Genomic DNA, 16,154 nt, shown 5'->3' with positions numbered 1-16,154 from the left:
GTGTTCAGAATATGCCAGCTCAACCCAAATTGGCCAAATGAGACCCTTAGAGGCTTCTGGGGAATTCAACCAGCCAATTTTGGGGCAGGGACACAAAACCAACCAGCCGCTCTGACTGCTGTAGGGCTGTGGATTTAGACTGACCAAAGCATCTACAAAGAATAGTACGATAAGCTGGATCAAAGGCTAAAAAGACCACATCGCACACACACACAAGCGGTGGGTAATAGTGTGTATTTGACTTGTCTTGCCAAAGGTACACTATTGCGGAGTTGTGAATTTAACAGACACCAAGCCAAACACTCTTTCAATTTTAACAAGCCAGCCATTGTCTGTACCTTGAAAACAGTATTCCTTTCAGAAGAAACTTTCAGTATGAACTCACAGAGTCGTCATACATTTGCATTCAAGGGAATATAACAAGTTTATTCAAACTTGATTTACCTACAGCATGTTTTGCTGTTGCTCCCGGTAGGAACTCTGGTATCTGCTCTGCTAAATACTGCATTTAACATTTCATTACAAGAAGGCATAGCTTTGTACACTGTTGGCCTTATTCTCTGATTTTAACCCAGCAAATCAGTTAAGGCACCAGAGAATTCACACTCTACCTGTACATGATATGCTCACTTAAACATTGCATTCCCATTGGCAAAGCAGTTCTTCAATTTGTATTGAGTGAACTTTCTCCTACTTCTAGTTTCCTTAAGGAGTTTCAACTCACATATTCTTCTGGACCTAGAGGCACTTAATGAGGATTTCTTGAACCATAACATACTCTAATTATTGTTTCTTAATCAAAGCAACTAATTGTCTTGCTGTAATTAAGGTAGTCAGAACTAAAGGGATCAATTTTCTCCATGCATCCAAAGTATACTAGTTAGATTCCAGTCCTCATATTTTAAGTCTGAAGATGATGGCATGAGGCCTGCCAGGTAGAGGAGGAGGACTCTTGAAGACTCCCCATCTAATAGATAGGGACTAACTACATTTTATTTGGTCAACAATCAAATGAAACTATACAGCCAAAGCTAAGGTTTAGATCACAGCAAACTTAAAAACCCAGCTTGGTATTTTCAGAAAACAGTCCTGTTCATTACAGCATACAGGAGAGGAAAGACACACATGTATTGCAGTAACGCAGAAAACAAAATGATCAGTGACTGAATTAGACCTCTAAAATAATGATGCATTGTTGATTTATCCCAATGTAAGCACTGTGTTCTTCTTCAGGACATTTGTTAAATTCACAGCAGAAGCTAGCTAAATCCAACCAGTGGAAATCATTTATGAATGTCATATTCTGTCCAAACTCCTCATTTCCATCCTTTTGTTCAAGACAACAGAAGACGCACTCTTTAAGTAACACTTGTCTCCTCAGAATGAGAAAGTTGTCCAGAAAACAGTCCAACGGTCTGGAAAATGTGCAGAAGGTGGAGGTTATTTTGCTTTCTTACAGAGACAAAAAATCCACTAAGAAAATAATTCCTTTTTAGAGTCCAAAGCTTCCCCTGATTCAGGTTGAGTTTGCTTCTTTTTCTTCATCGTTATCGTCAACAACCTGAAAGACAAGAGAGTAAAACGAAGGCTGTGATTGATTCCAAACATTAAAACTCTGGGTGTCCAGATCCATAAGGTCCTCTTGAACACCTTTGTAGCTGACCATTAGATTCAGATCACCAAAGTACAATTCATTCACTATAAATAGCAGGCATGTGATTTTTACAATCAGAAATAGCCAGATGTTGTTTTTTTAAAGTTACAAACTGGTTTAGAATAATAGAAATATTTGACAGAAATCACTGCATAATTTCCCTTTTTAATACCTCAGTTTACAGAGGTTTTTGTTTTAAGCCAAGGAATGGAATACCTTGCATGAGGACATAGTTGGCCAAAATCCTGAACATCTCCTGTACGCCAGTGAAGCATTTCAATACAGGTTCCAGTTATGTCCACTAATAGGGTATTTGATACAGTGGTTTTCCCTATATGTAATCCTCCTACACTTAAGGGCCATGTTACTGCCTCGGAAGTACCCTCTTTTTTTTTGCTATTAACAACTTGTTTGCAGAAAACAAATTTGTAGAAAGGTAGGAAGGATTTCTATGAAATGAAACTCATTGTTTTATCTTGCGTATGCTGTCTTGGATCTCCTACGGGGGGGAAAGGGAGGCCGTTAGATGCATGAAACGTCTCCCCAACGGTGCTTACCTGTTCCACACCTTCTACTTCTGGGATATAGAACTGCAACATGTTCTGTATCCCATTCTTCAGCGTTATGATGGAACTGGGACAACTTGTGCACGATCCTTGCAGTTTTAACTGCACAATCCCATCTTCAAAGCCCTTAAATATGACATCGCCACCATCTTCCTGGACTGTTGGCCTGAGGAACAGGGAAGCGTGTGCATATGGGCAAAATGTTTTGTAGATGCAACAAAACATTCAAACATTTGTGCTAGATCTAGAAGCAAAGCTCTGAGTACCTCTACCCCATACACAAGTTTTTGCTCTTCTCTGCTCCCACTCTCACTTCCGTACTTTCTCGGTTGCTTATACCTGGAGCAGCCTGTCTCCAGTAACCTACCAAAGCCACCTCCTCTTCCTTCAAATCTACCTCCCTCAAAATTATGCTTACTTTATGTGCAAGTTCTCAGCCATGGAAAGCCTATGCCAAGAACAGACATGTCCTGCAACTGGAATACATTATATCACACCAGTAAGCTTTGCATACTGATTTGCACTATTCATTTTGCAAGGAGTTACACAGAACACTGGAACCTTTGCTCTTAGCAGCCCCTCCTCAACCTCACTTGGTTTCTGAAATGCTGTGACAACAGATAGACTTCATGTGAACCTAGAAAGTCATGGGGTTTAGAATTTGTGAGTGTTTTCCTTTCTTTCGTTATGTTTCTTTCCTTTCTGGTTTAGCAGCATTTGTATTTAAAAAACAAAACAAAACCACAAAGTCTTATTTTTTAAATTATCCCTTTCTGCCATCTCCTGTGCAAAATCAGACCCAGATACAATGCCCTTTTCATATAAACTCCAGCCTCTTGGGTCTGATTCTGAAAACTGAGCTACTTACTTCAGCAAAGACCAACTCCAACCCATTTCTCTTACTATATAAACTAAAAGGCAACATCACACAGAGATGCTCTGCCATACTGAAAAGCTCCAAAGCTCTTGCACAGAACCTCTTTGTGAGTTTGCTTCAGAGATGAATTAATTTAGGGCTGCTCATATTTATGGCCACCATTACTGCCTTCTAGAAAAATCCTCTCCGTTCTCAGAAGCCGACAAACTAAAGCTTCCCATTCAGTGCTTCTTTACTCATTCTCAGTAAGAACTCAGTCTCTTCCTATTCCACATATATTGACCTTTCACTTCCCCAGAGACTTTCTGATATTTAGAAAAGAAACAAAGAAGGCTCTGTGTGCAGGACTGGCATACACTAAATTGCTGGATTGTGACTATTGACACAGGCACCAAAGTATAACGGTGCCCCTGTGAAGAGCTGTTCTGCTGTCCTTCCAGAGGAGGAGGGAAGAAGCAGCAATAGCAGACAGTTTGAAGACAAACTTCTAGGGCTTGGAACAATAAAGCTTACTATTATAGGATCACAGTATTGGAAGGGGCCTCAAAGACCAGTGAGTCCAAACTCCTGCTCTGTTCAGGATCTCCAACATGTAGCTGTCCAGACTCATTATTGAAGGTGTCCAGAGAAGGAGACCCCACAACTAGGCAACTGGTTCCATTGCCAAACTAGAAACAATCTAGAGCCCTGCAAATGCTTTGGACTTCCTAACCCCACAGACGCTGACCACCAGCCATGCCTCCCCCAGGCTGTCAATCCTTGCTTTATGCCTTCAAATAAGAGCAAAGAAAAGTATGGCTGTACCTTATTCTAGTGTCCAGCAGCTCTTTTATCATTAATACGACTTCATCATCTTCCTCCGATGGAGCTTGAGTGGTTTATAAAAAGTAAAAACAATGACCCATGTTAAAATCAGAAAATAATTGTAAGCCTGATGAGTGCAATACGGCTTCTCCTCAATATTCCTAGCAAAGACTGAAAACATACCAGGGAAGATTTCTGGAGTCCAAACTAAACAAGGTACAACTGGGATGTAAGCCTAACTAGGATGGGGAGAAAGAGCTGCACTGCCCAATAGATCCAAATCATAGTCTTGCTCCAGCCAGAATTGTGGGGGGTGAGGTACTTAAGTTCCTCTGATGGCTATTAAAAAAGAAAACAAACCCAGATGACCTCTCCTTTGTGGACTTTTTAACATTGGCCCCTCCTTACCTGTGTCTGAACGAGGTGCCTCATCCGTAATGACAGGCAAGCCGGAAGCAAAGAAGTCCATAATGGTTGCATAAATGTCTGGTTTTATTAAGTTCCAATCCACATCCTCGCTTTCCTACAGAGATTTTGAGAAAAAGCTGCAGTTGTCATGCTATAGACTGTTGGCATCTGCTCCAGTAAAGGTAGGCAAAACAGTTTCCCTGAAACAGATGGTCTCCAACCCTCAACTCCTTATGCATGCTGCAGATGACAACCTGAACTTAGCTATTTTTGCCAGTATACAGGAAAAGCCTATTCATTCTGAAACTGGTTGTAGCAAAGCTGTTAGTCTCGGTGGGCATTAGCTCATATACACACACAAGGTCAGTTCAGACAATGAACTGCCACAAACTGAGGAGGCTTAGTTGGTGCAAAGTTGGAACCAGCAAATCAGAATCAACTCATCTGCAAACTATGGCTTGTACCAATTAGTTTCTGAAGTGAGGTCCAGGTCTATGTACAGTTTCTGGCACTACATAATGTGCTTAAAAATCGACACTAATCTTCTCTGCCTTCTATTTTTAACACGTTTTTAAGGCAAGCTTTAGAGAATGCTTTGGAGAACAATTGGGAAGGGAGCACATCTCCACTATAAGTCACTGCAGACTTTGTACAGGAATCTGCTCATGGCTGGAGCATAAACATCCAATTTGAGGCTTACCTTTGTGACAGTGATGAAGTCGGCTCCAAAGAAGATGCTTTTAACTCCTTCGATCCTGAAGAGCTGTCTATCGAGAAAGAAAGAAAAACAAAGTCTGCCCACACTAGAATTCACTGTGTTTCCTTTGCATTTGTTCACACATCTTATCTGCAGAACCTCAGAGATGACAATCCTATCCATAATGTACTGGATTCAGTAGTGTATTGGATTAGTTTATATCCTTTATATACAGTGGGTTGGATGCAGACTTATTCATGCTTAAGCATCTTCCACTGATTTTTGTGGGTTTACTAAGAGCTTGACTAAGTATGGATCCGATGAAGTCAGTCCCAGATCTTCTTGTCTTGACTTGTCTGCTGCTATTTGTTAGTTGCACAGAGCGACAGTTATTGTAAAGGGCAAATTAAAGCTGGGGCTGGATTCTTTTGGCTTGTGATGAATCCAAAAAATGTTGACCATCTTGTTTGTCTGTACACTTGGAATGTTAGTTGTTTATGACATATTAAAGGCCTAGATGGAGAGGAAAGGGGGCCGAGGAAAACTTGGTTTCCAGATATGCCTCCTAGCAATTCATTCCCAACACAAGTGAGTATAATGTAGAAAAGCTTTCACTCTATTTGGTTTGCCTTGATGCATGTGTGATTGGCTTCTGGTTACTGGGTGAATCTGCAAAACAGTGACACCAGACTAACTAACCTTGCTAAGGGTGAGCAATACGTAGAAGCAGGAGAGGTGAATTCTATAGTTCTCGACTCCAAGACCGGTTTCCCTGGGATAAACTTCAGACTGTTTGGATTTGGGGTGTCTTGTGTCTGAATAAACATCGACCTCACTGAAATTTATAAAAGGATCAATTGAAGAACATTTCTGAAACAGCCCAATTTCATTCAAACCATAGGAAAATATTGACACATCTAGCTGAGCTCTCTTGAACCAGACCAAGGAGGGTCTTGTTCTGCTTCTTTCAACATAGAAAGGATGTTAACTCCATCTTCCTCCCATTTTTTCTGGGGGGGAAGGCTCCTCTTTTCCCTCCTGGTTTTGAAATTTCCAAAAATCTCTATGCCACACCAATGGCTCCGAACATTAAGGTTCCTGTTAGCTACTGCTTCCCAGGTTGCAGAAGCAATTAAAGGAGAGACTATGTTAACACGCAAGCCTTGCCCCTCTGACTTGGGACCTGAGAGCTTCCACAGAATAACAGTTGGGTTTTCACAAAGGCTGCTGGCTTCACCAGATCTACTCACACAAATGTTCAAGACAAAGTCACGAAGGAGTAACTCCAGGGAAGGGAGAACTGTGAACTCCTTTTAATGCCATCCTCCCACAGAACTGTGGATGTCAACCATCATCGCAAAGGTAACAACACTCACCTGACTGTAGCACCGCAGGATGAATGGGAAACCTCTGGAGCGCAGCAGAGCGCGGAGGACGTCTGGTTGCCAGATTAACGCCTCTCAATCCCAAATGGCAGAAGCTGAAAGGAAAAGGAAGAGCCATTTTACAAGGAAAGTCATAATGCCAAACACTTTGAGCCTTACACCTCCGAAACTACCCTCAAAACCCAAAGATTTAGTGCTAAAGGCCAAAGCATCCTATCCTCTGCATTAAGGCTGCATCTCCACTGCAGAATGAATGAAGTCTGGCACTGACACAACTCAAAGCTATGGAATTCTGGGATTTATGGTTCAGGGAGATACAGTATTTAACCTTCGCTGCCAGACAGCTCTGGTGCCACGGCAAACTATAAATCTAAGGACGGCATAGCAATAGTTGTGCTCAAGATGAAGGATGTTTTGAAATTCCTCCTGGACAGAAGGCTGAAACGTAGGACGTGTCCAGGAAAAGGAGGACCTCCAGTCGCCCCGGAGCAGGAGGAGCTGGGCAGCCCAAACACGGTCCTCCGCTGCCATCATCCCCCAAAAGACACTGGGGAGGCTTCTCTGGTCCAAATGAATGGGTTACTTTTAGCACAGAAAACGGGAGGTACTAAAACAAATGACAGAACTTGCCCATAGGGAACCATTGGGGAATATTGGCCCATTGGGAATCATTGGAGAATACTTGCCCATAGGGAAACCATAGTTGCCCATAGAGAATAACTGGGGAATACCTGGTGGCGCAGTGGTTCAATGCCTGTACTGCAGCCATTCACTCAAAACCACAAGGTTGCGAGTTCAAGACCAGCAAAAGGGCCCAAGCTCGACTCAGGCTTGCATCCTTCCCAGGAGGGAGCTAAAATGAATACCCAGACTGTTGGGGGCAAATTAGCTTCCTTGCTAATTAGCTTACTTGCTGTTCACCGCTATGATCTTTGGAATAGCGGTATATAAATAAAACAAATTAAAAAAATTAAATTATACCTGCCCATAGGGAACCATTGGGGAATATTGTCCCATAGGGAACCATTGGGGAATATCGTCCCATAGGGAACCATTGGGGAATATTTGCCCATAGGGAACCATTGGGGAATATCGTCCCATAGGGAACCATTGGGGAACATTTGCCCATAGGGCATCATTGGGGAATACTTGCCCATAGAGAATCACTGGAGCGCACTTTCCCATAAGAAATCACTGGGGAAGACTTGCCCATAGGGCATCATTGGGGAACATTTGCCCATAGGGAATCATTGGAGAATACTTGCCCATAGGGAAACCATAGTTGCCCATAGAGAATAACTGGGGAATACCTGCCCATAGGGAACCATTGGGGAATATTTGCCCATAGGGAACCATTGGGGAGTATTGTCCCATAGGGAACAATTGGGGAACATTTGCCCATAGGGCATCACTGGGGAAGACTTGCCCATAGGGCATCATTGGGGAACATTTGCCCATAGAGAATCACTGAGGAATACTGGCCCATAGGAAACAACTGGGGAACATTTGCCCACAGTGAAGCCCTACTTTAAGAGCTGCTCATAGAGAATCATAGGAAACAAGGGGGGAATAAGTGATTTCCCCAATGATTCTCTATGGGAAGCATGGCTTCTCTATGGACAAGTACTGCCACAGAAAACAGGTTTGGAACTTGTGCTCCCATCATCCCCAGCTGGGCATTGAGGCAGCCCCAAGCTTAACTGGAACTCCAACTCCCATCATCCCCAGCTGGGCATTTGGGGCTTCCCCAATTTGACTGGAACCCCCATCATCCCCCATGGACACTGGGGCTCCCCCATCCAGTTGAACAGCTGAAGCAAGGTATAGGCAAAGCTAAAGAGAAGCTGCCTTGGGAGGGGGGACTACTACTACTACAAATCCCAGAATCCTCCACGGTTTGGTGGCATTCTGGGAGTTGTAGTCCACCAAAAGGGCAGCCTTGACCCAAGCAGACCCGTTTGCCCCCTTAGAAGTCCGCCTTCCGTGCTTCCCTGCCTCCCTGGCCCTCCTCCAGGCCCCCAAAGGGCGCCTAGACCACTTACGAGCCCCACAGTCGCCCCGCCATTGCGACGCCCCTCGCCGACGCCATTTTGTCTCTTCGCCTTCAGGGAGAGCGCGGCGAGGACCCCTGACGGCGGGCTGCCCTTCGCAAACGCCTGTCCGGATTTCACAGCTTTCTATTGGCTCTCGCCGATTACAAGTCCCGCCTCCCGCGCCACGCCCACCCGTGCTTCTTCTGCGCCTGCGCGGGTCCCGCCAAAGTGGTGCTTCCAGCGGCCTCTGCTGGCCGACGATGGGAACTGCGGCTATTTCCCTCCAAATCCCATTAAAAAGGATAATCCAGACCATTAGCTGCATCTGCACTGCAGAAATATAATCCACTTTGACACCGCTTTAACTGCCATGGCTCCGTGCGATAGAATCTGGGAATTTGTAGGGATTTTTTTTGTTTTAAAAAGTAATTTTATTGTAGGTCAATCAAGACAATATACATGAATCAGAATCATAGAATAATAAGAACAAATTTGGCAATTCCAATAAAAAGCAACAATACAAAATGGGGTTTCTGTAGTTTTCCGAGGCATTTGCCCTTCTCTGTCAGAGAGCACTGGCACCAAAACAAACTGCAGTTCCCAGGATTCCATAGCACTGAACCAAAGCAGTTAAAGCCATGTCAAACTGTATTATTTGTACAGTAATGCCACTGCATTACAGATTTTCCTTCTCCCACATATTTTAACATACAGTATGTGTGTGTGTGTGTATAATATTATATATATTATTGTATACATTATTATATATATATTATATATTATCTAGTATCTTCAGGGTATATCATTATTATTATCATCATCATATTTATTTGTATCCCTCTCTTTCCCCAAAAACTGCGACTCAGAGCAGCTTCACGGCGTTAAAAAACAGTACAATTAAAAATGTGGGGGAAAAGTAAACGCGTTTAAAAAATAAAACACTATATATATATGTATATATAAAAATTTTTTTGATACAATATAATACTTATTCACCGCTTGGCGTGGTATTACAAAGCAGTATATAAATGAAGCTGCTATTGTTATTGCTATTTATGTTATTCAGTGGAGATTCAACCCTAGAGTCCCATCCACTTTTAAAGTAAGGAGCATGTAATTTTAGTTATGTGTGTGTTACATATTTATTCATGTATCCGATTGTAACCCTGCTTGATCCTTTGGAAAAGCGGGATATATATTTAAAAGACCCATTATCTCTTCCCCTTTTATTCTGCTTTGCATTGAAGCTGCTACTAATGAATCGGAAGAAAGAGGACCATCCAGGCTTGGCTTCCTTGAAATCAGGTTGTTTTATTTCACGAAGCAACACAACAGATTCCAGCTCTTCACAAAAAGACGACAGTCACCAAAGTGGAACAATAACACACTCCCAGCTCCAAACAGCTTAGTAAAGTCAGAGAGAGGTATATTTCCAACACCGTCAAGTTCTGGCTTTATATCAAGAGGAGCTGGGAGCACAAAATCATCATCACCATCATCATCACTGGTCCCATTATGACAAACCCATTATAACTCAGCAATTGCACACTTTCGACAATTTGGAAGAAGAGGCCAAACCAGGCAGCAACCCATTCGCATGTCTTTCTTAAGACGCCACTTTGGTAAAGACAATCTGAGTTGCCTTTTAAATCACCTTTATTATGTGCATCCTACAAATCTGCAACAGCATTTCCTTCTTCCCTTGGGGATAAATTCCAAATTGCCGGTGTTTAAATGTGATTCTCCAGACATTCCCTTTAAAGAAGTAGCCATTAAGAGATGTCCCCCCGATTTTAACATCACAGCTGCTGCGAAGTCATTACAGTCAACATATTCCTGGGTACATACATACAAACATCAACGAAAAGACGTAAGCCAAAATGAAAACCAACCCAACAAACAGACAAAAACAAAAGCCACCAACCCAAACGAACTCCGGAGGAATCGGAGTCACAAGAGAAAGAGAGAGAGAAAGAGACATGTTGTCTTGTGCCGAAATACTTGCGACTGTGATTGCAACGCCGCCAAAAATAAGGAAAAGATAATCCAGTTCTTTGGTGGGTATTGAATCTGCGTAAATCTGCCTATGATCCCATTAAAATAAAAGGATTAATATTCACGCAGCATTGTATATAAACCAGTGACTACAGACAAAACTGTTACTGGGAAGAATGGGAGGCAAGTCGGAGGGTGAGAGATCTCCATGGAAAGACAGAAAGTATTTGGGAGCAGAGGTTCATTTCTAAAATCATTTGAGAAACTGATGTTCTGAAGGCGTACAACTGCCTCTCCTGCACTGAGCAAATATTAACTATAAGGTGTAACTACAAAGTTTCCTCATTGAGGTTTGAAGGCATCCTTTCCTACTAACTGTACTGGAGCAAAAGGCATGGAAACCCATCGGGATCTTGGTCCGTTAGATAAATATACATCAATGAAACTGGGTGCAATGCAAACTTAGGGAGGATAGTAGGATCTGCACAAGAGTAGTGCAACGTTTAAGGTAATAATAATATACTAATAGGATTAATAAAGTCATTTTAAGGAGTCTGCTCTTTCAACCCCATGGAAACTGCTGGCCTTCGTGGACGAAGCAACGCTGCTATTGTTAAGAAAAGCACAGGAGTGTTAAACGTATTCACAGATTCAATACTGCATCTGTTTCAACCACAAAATCATCCCGTAATCTCGTACCCTCCATTAAATGCAATGCCTTCTGTTGGGAGAGGGCAGCATCCATCCACCAAAAGCGGGGCCTGAATAGTTCCTACAGAAATACCAATGGAAACCATATATTGGCCACAAGTGGCTGCTATGCGTTGAGATCTTTAGGAAGAGCTGCCTGACTGAAAATTTCATTCAAACATCCATTCATTATTACCGAAGCCATTGAACCATTTCTTAAGATTGTCTAAATCTGCTACCAATAAAAAAGAAAGGGAATGAATCTTTTCCTTTTGCAAGACAGTAAAGACCACAATAATAAAGTACTTTCTTTCAGTTTTAGCGCTATCATTACTTGGTTCTTGTCCTAATCCCATATTTCTGGGAACATGAGAAAACAGTATATATATATATATGGGATACACATGCCATGTTTTTCCAGGGTGTTTCTCTCTCTCTTTCCTTTCAGTTTCAAACACTGAAGTGAATGGAGCGATTCCTTCTTCCACGGAGTCCATTAAGAGCATTTCTTGAGCTTGGGATGGTGCCTTGGTACCCTCCTGCCCTAAAGGATGGTCTGCATATGGACATCATCCCCAACACAAGAAGGCAATTACTACAATACTCACAAAATGCACTCATTAACAAAAAAGGAATATTCAGCTTTGCGGAGTAACGTCCAACATTTCGTAACAGTTCAGAAGCGCCCAACTACTTGCAGTGCCAGTTTCCATACCGATTGTAACAGCGTCGTGAATTAGACTTGGAGAACCTATGTATTAAGAGCAAAAATGTCCCACCAACTTCAGAACCAACGGAGCCTCTATTCTCTGTGCCATTCCTATGGAACGGATCCTATTCACGAGAGCCAGAGGCGCCAAAACTGTCCCAACATGGCAGCCTGCGGCCAACCATTGAGTTCAATCCATATTGCAGCTCTGAATTTCACTCTGGAAGCAGTAATGCTGCGGAGATTGTTTTGCATGTTCATCCTTTTCTCAAACAGGATACTTTGGGGGGGGGGGGGGTCAGGTTTTTGTTCCCAGTTTCACCCATTTAAAAGCAAATCTTCAAAGGCAGGAAAGGAACATACTGCTGTTTCTTAAAGGAGAGACTTCCTGATTTAATTTGTCAAAGAGCCCACAACAGATAAGCCATCATCTAGCATTCCTAAAGAAGGCAGAACGCCACAATGATGGCTTATTCAGCTTCCAGTTTCAAGCATGGAGGTCCCAATGTTTCTAGATAGCGCACGCTTTCTGGGATTCCTCTTCCGCCCCAATTTTGAAAACTTCATAATGATTATAAAGGATAACAGGCAATTCTTTGCTCCTTCCTAGAAGGCCTATGCCAGCTGTATGCAAAGATAAAAATGGCTTTACGGCTTAAAACATTTCAAAAACAGGGGGGGAAATGGACATAGACCAGCATTTGCGTACATGAAGAGGTAGGTGTACATGGAGTCCTGTTAGGAGATGCGCCTCGGCTGAGATTTCCCCATCGGTGACTCTCCAGCATCTCTCAGCAGCATCTCTCAAGAATTACAGTGCTTTCTTTTGCAAAATAAAAAAGAGCGGATCACCAGACCTCCCAATATTTTGGAAGTATTGATCCTAGAACCAAGAGGAGATTGGCGATGGCAACGGGAACGGAGGGCCTTTTGCACATGCTTAGAGGCACTTCCAAGCTATAGCTTACAGAGTCTTGGACAGCTCAAGCGGATGCAGAGAAGACGCATCGCTCTTGTAAAGTGCTGAGCATTTGGGATGGCTCCCTCGGCACAGAGCCATTTGGGGTCTTTCATAAAGAAAAGGTCCCACTGTTTCCATTTCTACTTGTGGGTAAGAGTTATTGCAATCCCTGTGTTTTAAATTCCTGTAATATAAACAGGAATGTGTCCTTTGGACGAGAAGAGCCTTTTTAAGCATTGTCACATTATAGGATGGGACTCGGTCGTCTTTGAAAGGACGATCGCGCCCAAATTCTAGCCAGAAGCCAGGAAGGCAGATCCACAAAGTCATGTTTCAAAAATGCTCACAGATTTTTGCACAATACTAGCACTTAAAAAAACCCTCTCCCAAACATTTCATGGTATTCCTGACTTTTCCTTCCTGAAGCATCCATCCTGACTTTTCTCTGCTTGCAAGAGCAAAGTTTGTTGGAAAGGACCACCAAGTGGAACCTGCCAACAATTTCCGAAAGTCTGAGGACTTTGGAGCCAATCTGATCATGCTAAAGAACCAACAAGAGGGCCTCGGATTCCTTCGCTATCAGCATCGCAAAGGTGCAAACAAAATGGATTCCAACCAGGGCTTGCCCCAAATGCATTAATGTCTTGAGGGAGAAAAGCTTTAGGACATTCTGGTCTCCTAGCAAGAAGCAGGAGACCCGATCTAGCAGAGTTTTCTGATGCAAACCACATTGAAATGCACAGGTTCTGAGCAAGGAGATCCTGTGCTTAGGCCTGAACCCTACTGTTACTTCCTATTAAAGCAGATCCCAATGATTATTGACCAATCCACAATTGATTCAATGGCTCCAGTTGGGAATAAGTGACAGGCTACAGGCCAAACACAGTTCTCCATTCATGGCAACTCAGACCATCCTGGTGGATTGGGCTCCAACCATAAACTTTCACCTAAAACGGGGTTCAAAACCACCTAGAAAGTAATTCTAGGCATTACAAAACAAAAACAAAAAATCCACTTTGCAAAAGAAAACTTGTTTCAAACTGGCAGCTGCCAGTTCCAGAGTAAGATGTATTAGCATCAGCCAGAAAGGGATGCCTAGTTCGCTTCCCCGGCTTCTCTCTGGCTTTAAAAAATTAACTCTTCTTCCCTCTATTTTATAATTTCTTAGGTTTTCCCCTCCTGGCACATTACTGATCTCCTATATAAACTTTAGTGGATGCTAATATCAAGAGGCAATTAGTTCTAACCAATATATTCATCTTGTGATTACTGGCTTAAATAATAACCCCAAAATGTTGGGGAGAAGTGAAAGAAGGAAGGAAAACATGAAAATGTTTCCATGGCCCAAAACCAATGACTTCATATGATTCAACTGAGTGTCACAGCAAGTGGAGATTTGAATATATATATATGGAGTGTATTCTGTTGTAATGGGGCTTGGCCAGGCCTTTACAAGGCAGCCTTTGAAAATCCGTGCATCCCTTTGTTCCCAGTGGAAACCATTCATGGCTTCTGCTGCTTCCCCAGTTTGGAAGGAAAGGGTGCCGACGCAAACGGGTCAGAGCCGGGCAGCTCTTTAGTCCTGGAAGAAAGGGAGGTGATGGGAATGGACCCAGCGATGGCCTGCTTGTTGCTCTGAGACACCACTTTGTAAGCTGCGATGGGCTGCGCACCGGCGCACTGGCCAGCATCTGGGTCATAATGGCGGGAGTATTTTGCTAGCGACTGCGGACGGAAGGGCTTGGCTGCCTTGGAGCCCAAGAGGACATCCTGGGGGAGGACATCATTGGGAATGCTGCCCAGGTCTCCAGAAGCATCTCTAGGAGGAAGGCTATCTGGATTGTCACTTGGTCTACTTTGGGGGACGTTGGATTGTTGAGCAAAAGAGGCTACCGAATACTGGCCCTGCAAGAGAAGGCAGTTTGGGGTCCCCACTTCCAGGGTCTGGAATGTCGGACTGAATGCATACTGGCCGGCTCCCAGTACGGCCAGAGATCCCTTAGCACCTTGGTGGGACATGAGCTCTTCCTGGCTCTTCTTCTTTGTGAAGGGAGCCCTGAGGAAGACATCTCCCTCATCCGGCGGCTTAGAAGAGACAGGGCTCTTGGAGACAAAGGGTGCTTTGGTGAAGATGTCTAAATCCTCATGGAAGGTTTTGGAGCTCCGGAAAGGAGCCGTCGCAAAGACGTCTGTCTCGCTGAAAGCCTCCATGGACTGCTGATGGAAAGCGTTGACCAGACCTTGCTCCGTCCTGCTCTTGGGAGGTGGCTGTGGGTTCAAGTCTTCTCGGGAGACGCTGTCCCTTTCTTGGCGTTGTGGGTTTGTCTTGCAGGTTTCCTCCTCCTCTTCCGAGTCCATCAGCAGAGGCCTGGATCCGCTGCAATCCAAGAGGTCTCCCTCGTGGTCGGTCCCTTCTCCCTCGCTGCTGTGGAAAGAGCTGTTACTCGAAGGACCGTCCCTCGACAAGAAGTCAGGTTCGCTTCGATGTCGGCTGTGTCTGTCCGGCATCTCAAGCGGCTCTTTGTTCAACAGGAAGTAGTCGGCGGCGGATCCTTCTTGACTTTGCTCGGCGTTTACAACAAAGTAGATGGTTGGCTCTGCTGGCGGACCTACGAAGTACAAAAGAAGCGTGATCAACTTCTAGATCTCAAAACTTCCCCCCAGAAGAACTGAACTACGGATGAGTTAATGATGTTTGACTCAAAACCAGCAACACACATGAAGGAGGAGGAGGAGGAGGAAATCCACTTAAAATAATAAATAGAAATAAATAAAATAAAAATAATTATGCAGAAATGAAGCCAGGTATTTTACAGCAGACAGACTCCGAACACAACTCAGCACTTCCTCACATTTCAAGACTCCACAAAATGTATGTTAGAAAGAGATGGAAGATGTTACAGATATACCACAAGCATTCAAGCCTCATTCAAGCCTTTGGATGTGATTGAAGGGAGGCAGGCAAGAGGCTCGAGAGAGAGCCACATGGCTGGCTACACTGCACACCAATGGCACATGGCACACTATGTTTTCATTTGAAAGGAGGAAGAATAGACTCTAACCCTTATGAGTTCAACGGAAGAGCAGGCAGCACTGGGAAATGGCATTGCCAGTTTCTGTTAAATGCTGATGGAGTGAACCCAAGCTAGAGAGAGAGATGTCTTCTCCTCTGAACCTTCCTGACTTAACTCCTAAAAACTTACATACCTATATAAACCTCATGGCCTATGGAAATGCTCAAGCATCCTCTCTTGGACTATGCAATAAAAAAAATCTTGCATAGGGGATCCAATTTGCAAAGCTGAACATATGCAAAGAGACTTATTTCCCATCTGGGTTGGCCTTTTTCAGAATGGCAGATGCCAGCTGGAGGAT

At 43.6% G+C, this 16,154-nt stretch overlaps 2 protein-coding genes across 5 annotated transcripts in view; both read right to left on the bottom strand.

Moving 5' to 3' along the window:
* Positions 1-399: 399 nt before the first annotated feature.
* LOC149306668 (NFU1 iron-sulfur cluster scaffold homolog, mitochondrial-like) lies at positions 400-8,523 on the bottom strand. Its single transcript, XM_089537651.1, has 8 exons — positions 8,434-8,523; positions 6,383-6,486; positions 5,706-5,841; positions 5,010-5,076; positions 4,310-4,424; positions 3,902-3,965; positions 2,212-2,386; positions 400-1,561 (listed from the first exon to the last, which is right to left on the bottom strand). Exons 1-8 carry the CDS (start codon positions 8,478-8,480, stop codon positions 1,517-1,519), a joined length of 753 nt encoding a protein of 250 aa, XP_089393777.1. The 5' UTR covers positions 8,481-8,523; the 3' UTR covers positions 400-1,516.
* A 1,201-nt stretch (positions 8,524-9,724) lies between these two features.
* LOC149306667 (AP2-associated protein kinase 1-like) overlaps positions 9,725-16,154 on the bottom strand; it is a 68,714-nt gene continuing 62,284 nt past the window's right edge. For 3 of the 4 annotated variants that reach the window (XM_089538603.1, XM_089538607.1, XM_089538602.1), the window contains one exon: positions 9,725-15,388. In XM_089538603.1, the coding sequence (XP_089394729.1) occupies positions 14,283-15,388 (1,106 nt within the window). In that variant the 3' untranslated portion in view covers positions 9,725-14,282. The remainder of the gene's footprint in view (positions 15,389-16,154) is intronic. The other variant, XM_089538605.1, reaches the window with a different exon arrangement.

This window comes from Sceloporus occidentalis, unplaced genomic scaffold (assembly GCF_023333645.1).
Source record: "Sceloporus occidentalis isolate IW3139 unplaced genomic scaffold, rSceOcc1.0.p SCAF_9, whole genome shotgun sequence".
Taxonomy (NCBI): Eukaryota; Metazoa; Chordata; class Lepidosauria; order Squamata; family Phrynosomatidae; genus Sceloporus; species Sceloporus occidentalis.
The sequence above is the reverse complement of the archived record's forward strand: the minus strand, read 5'-3'. Positions and strand labels throughout refer to the sequence as shown.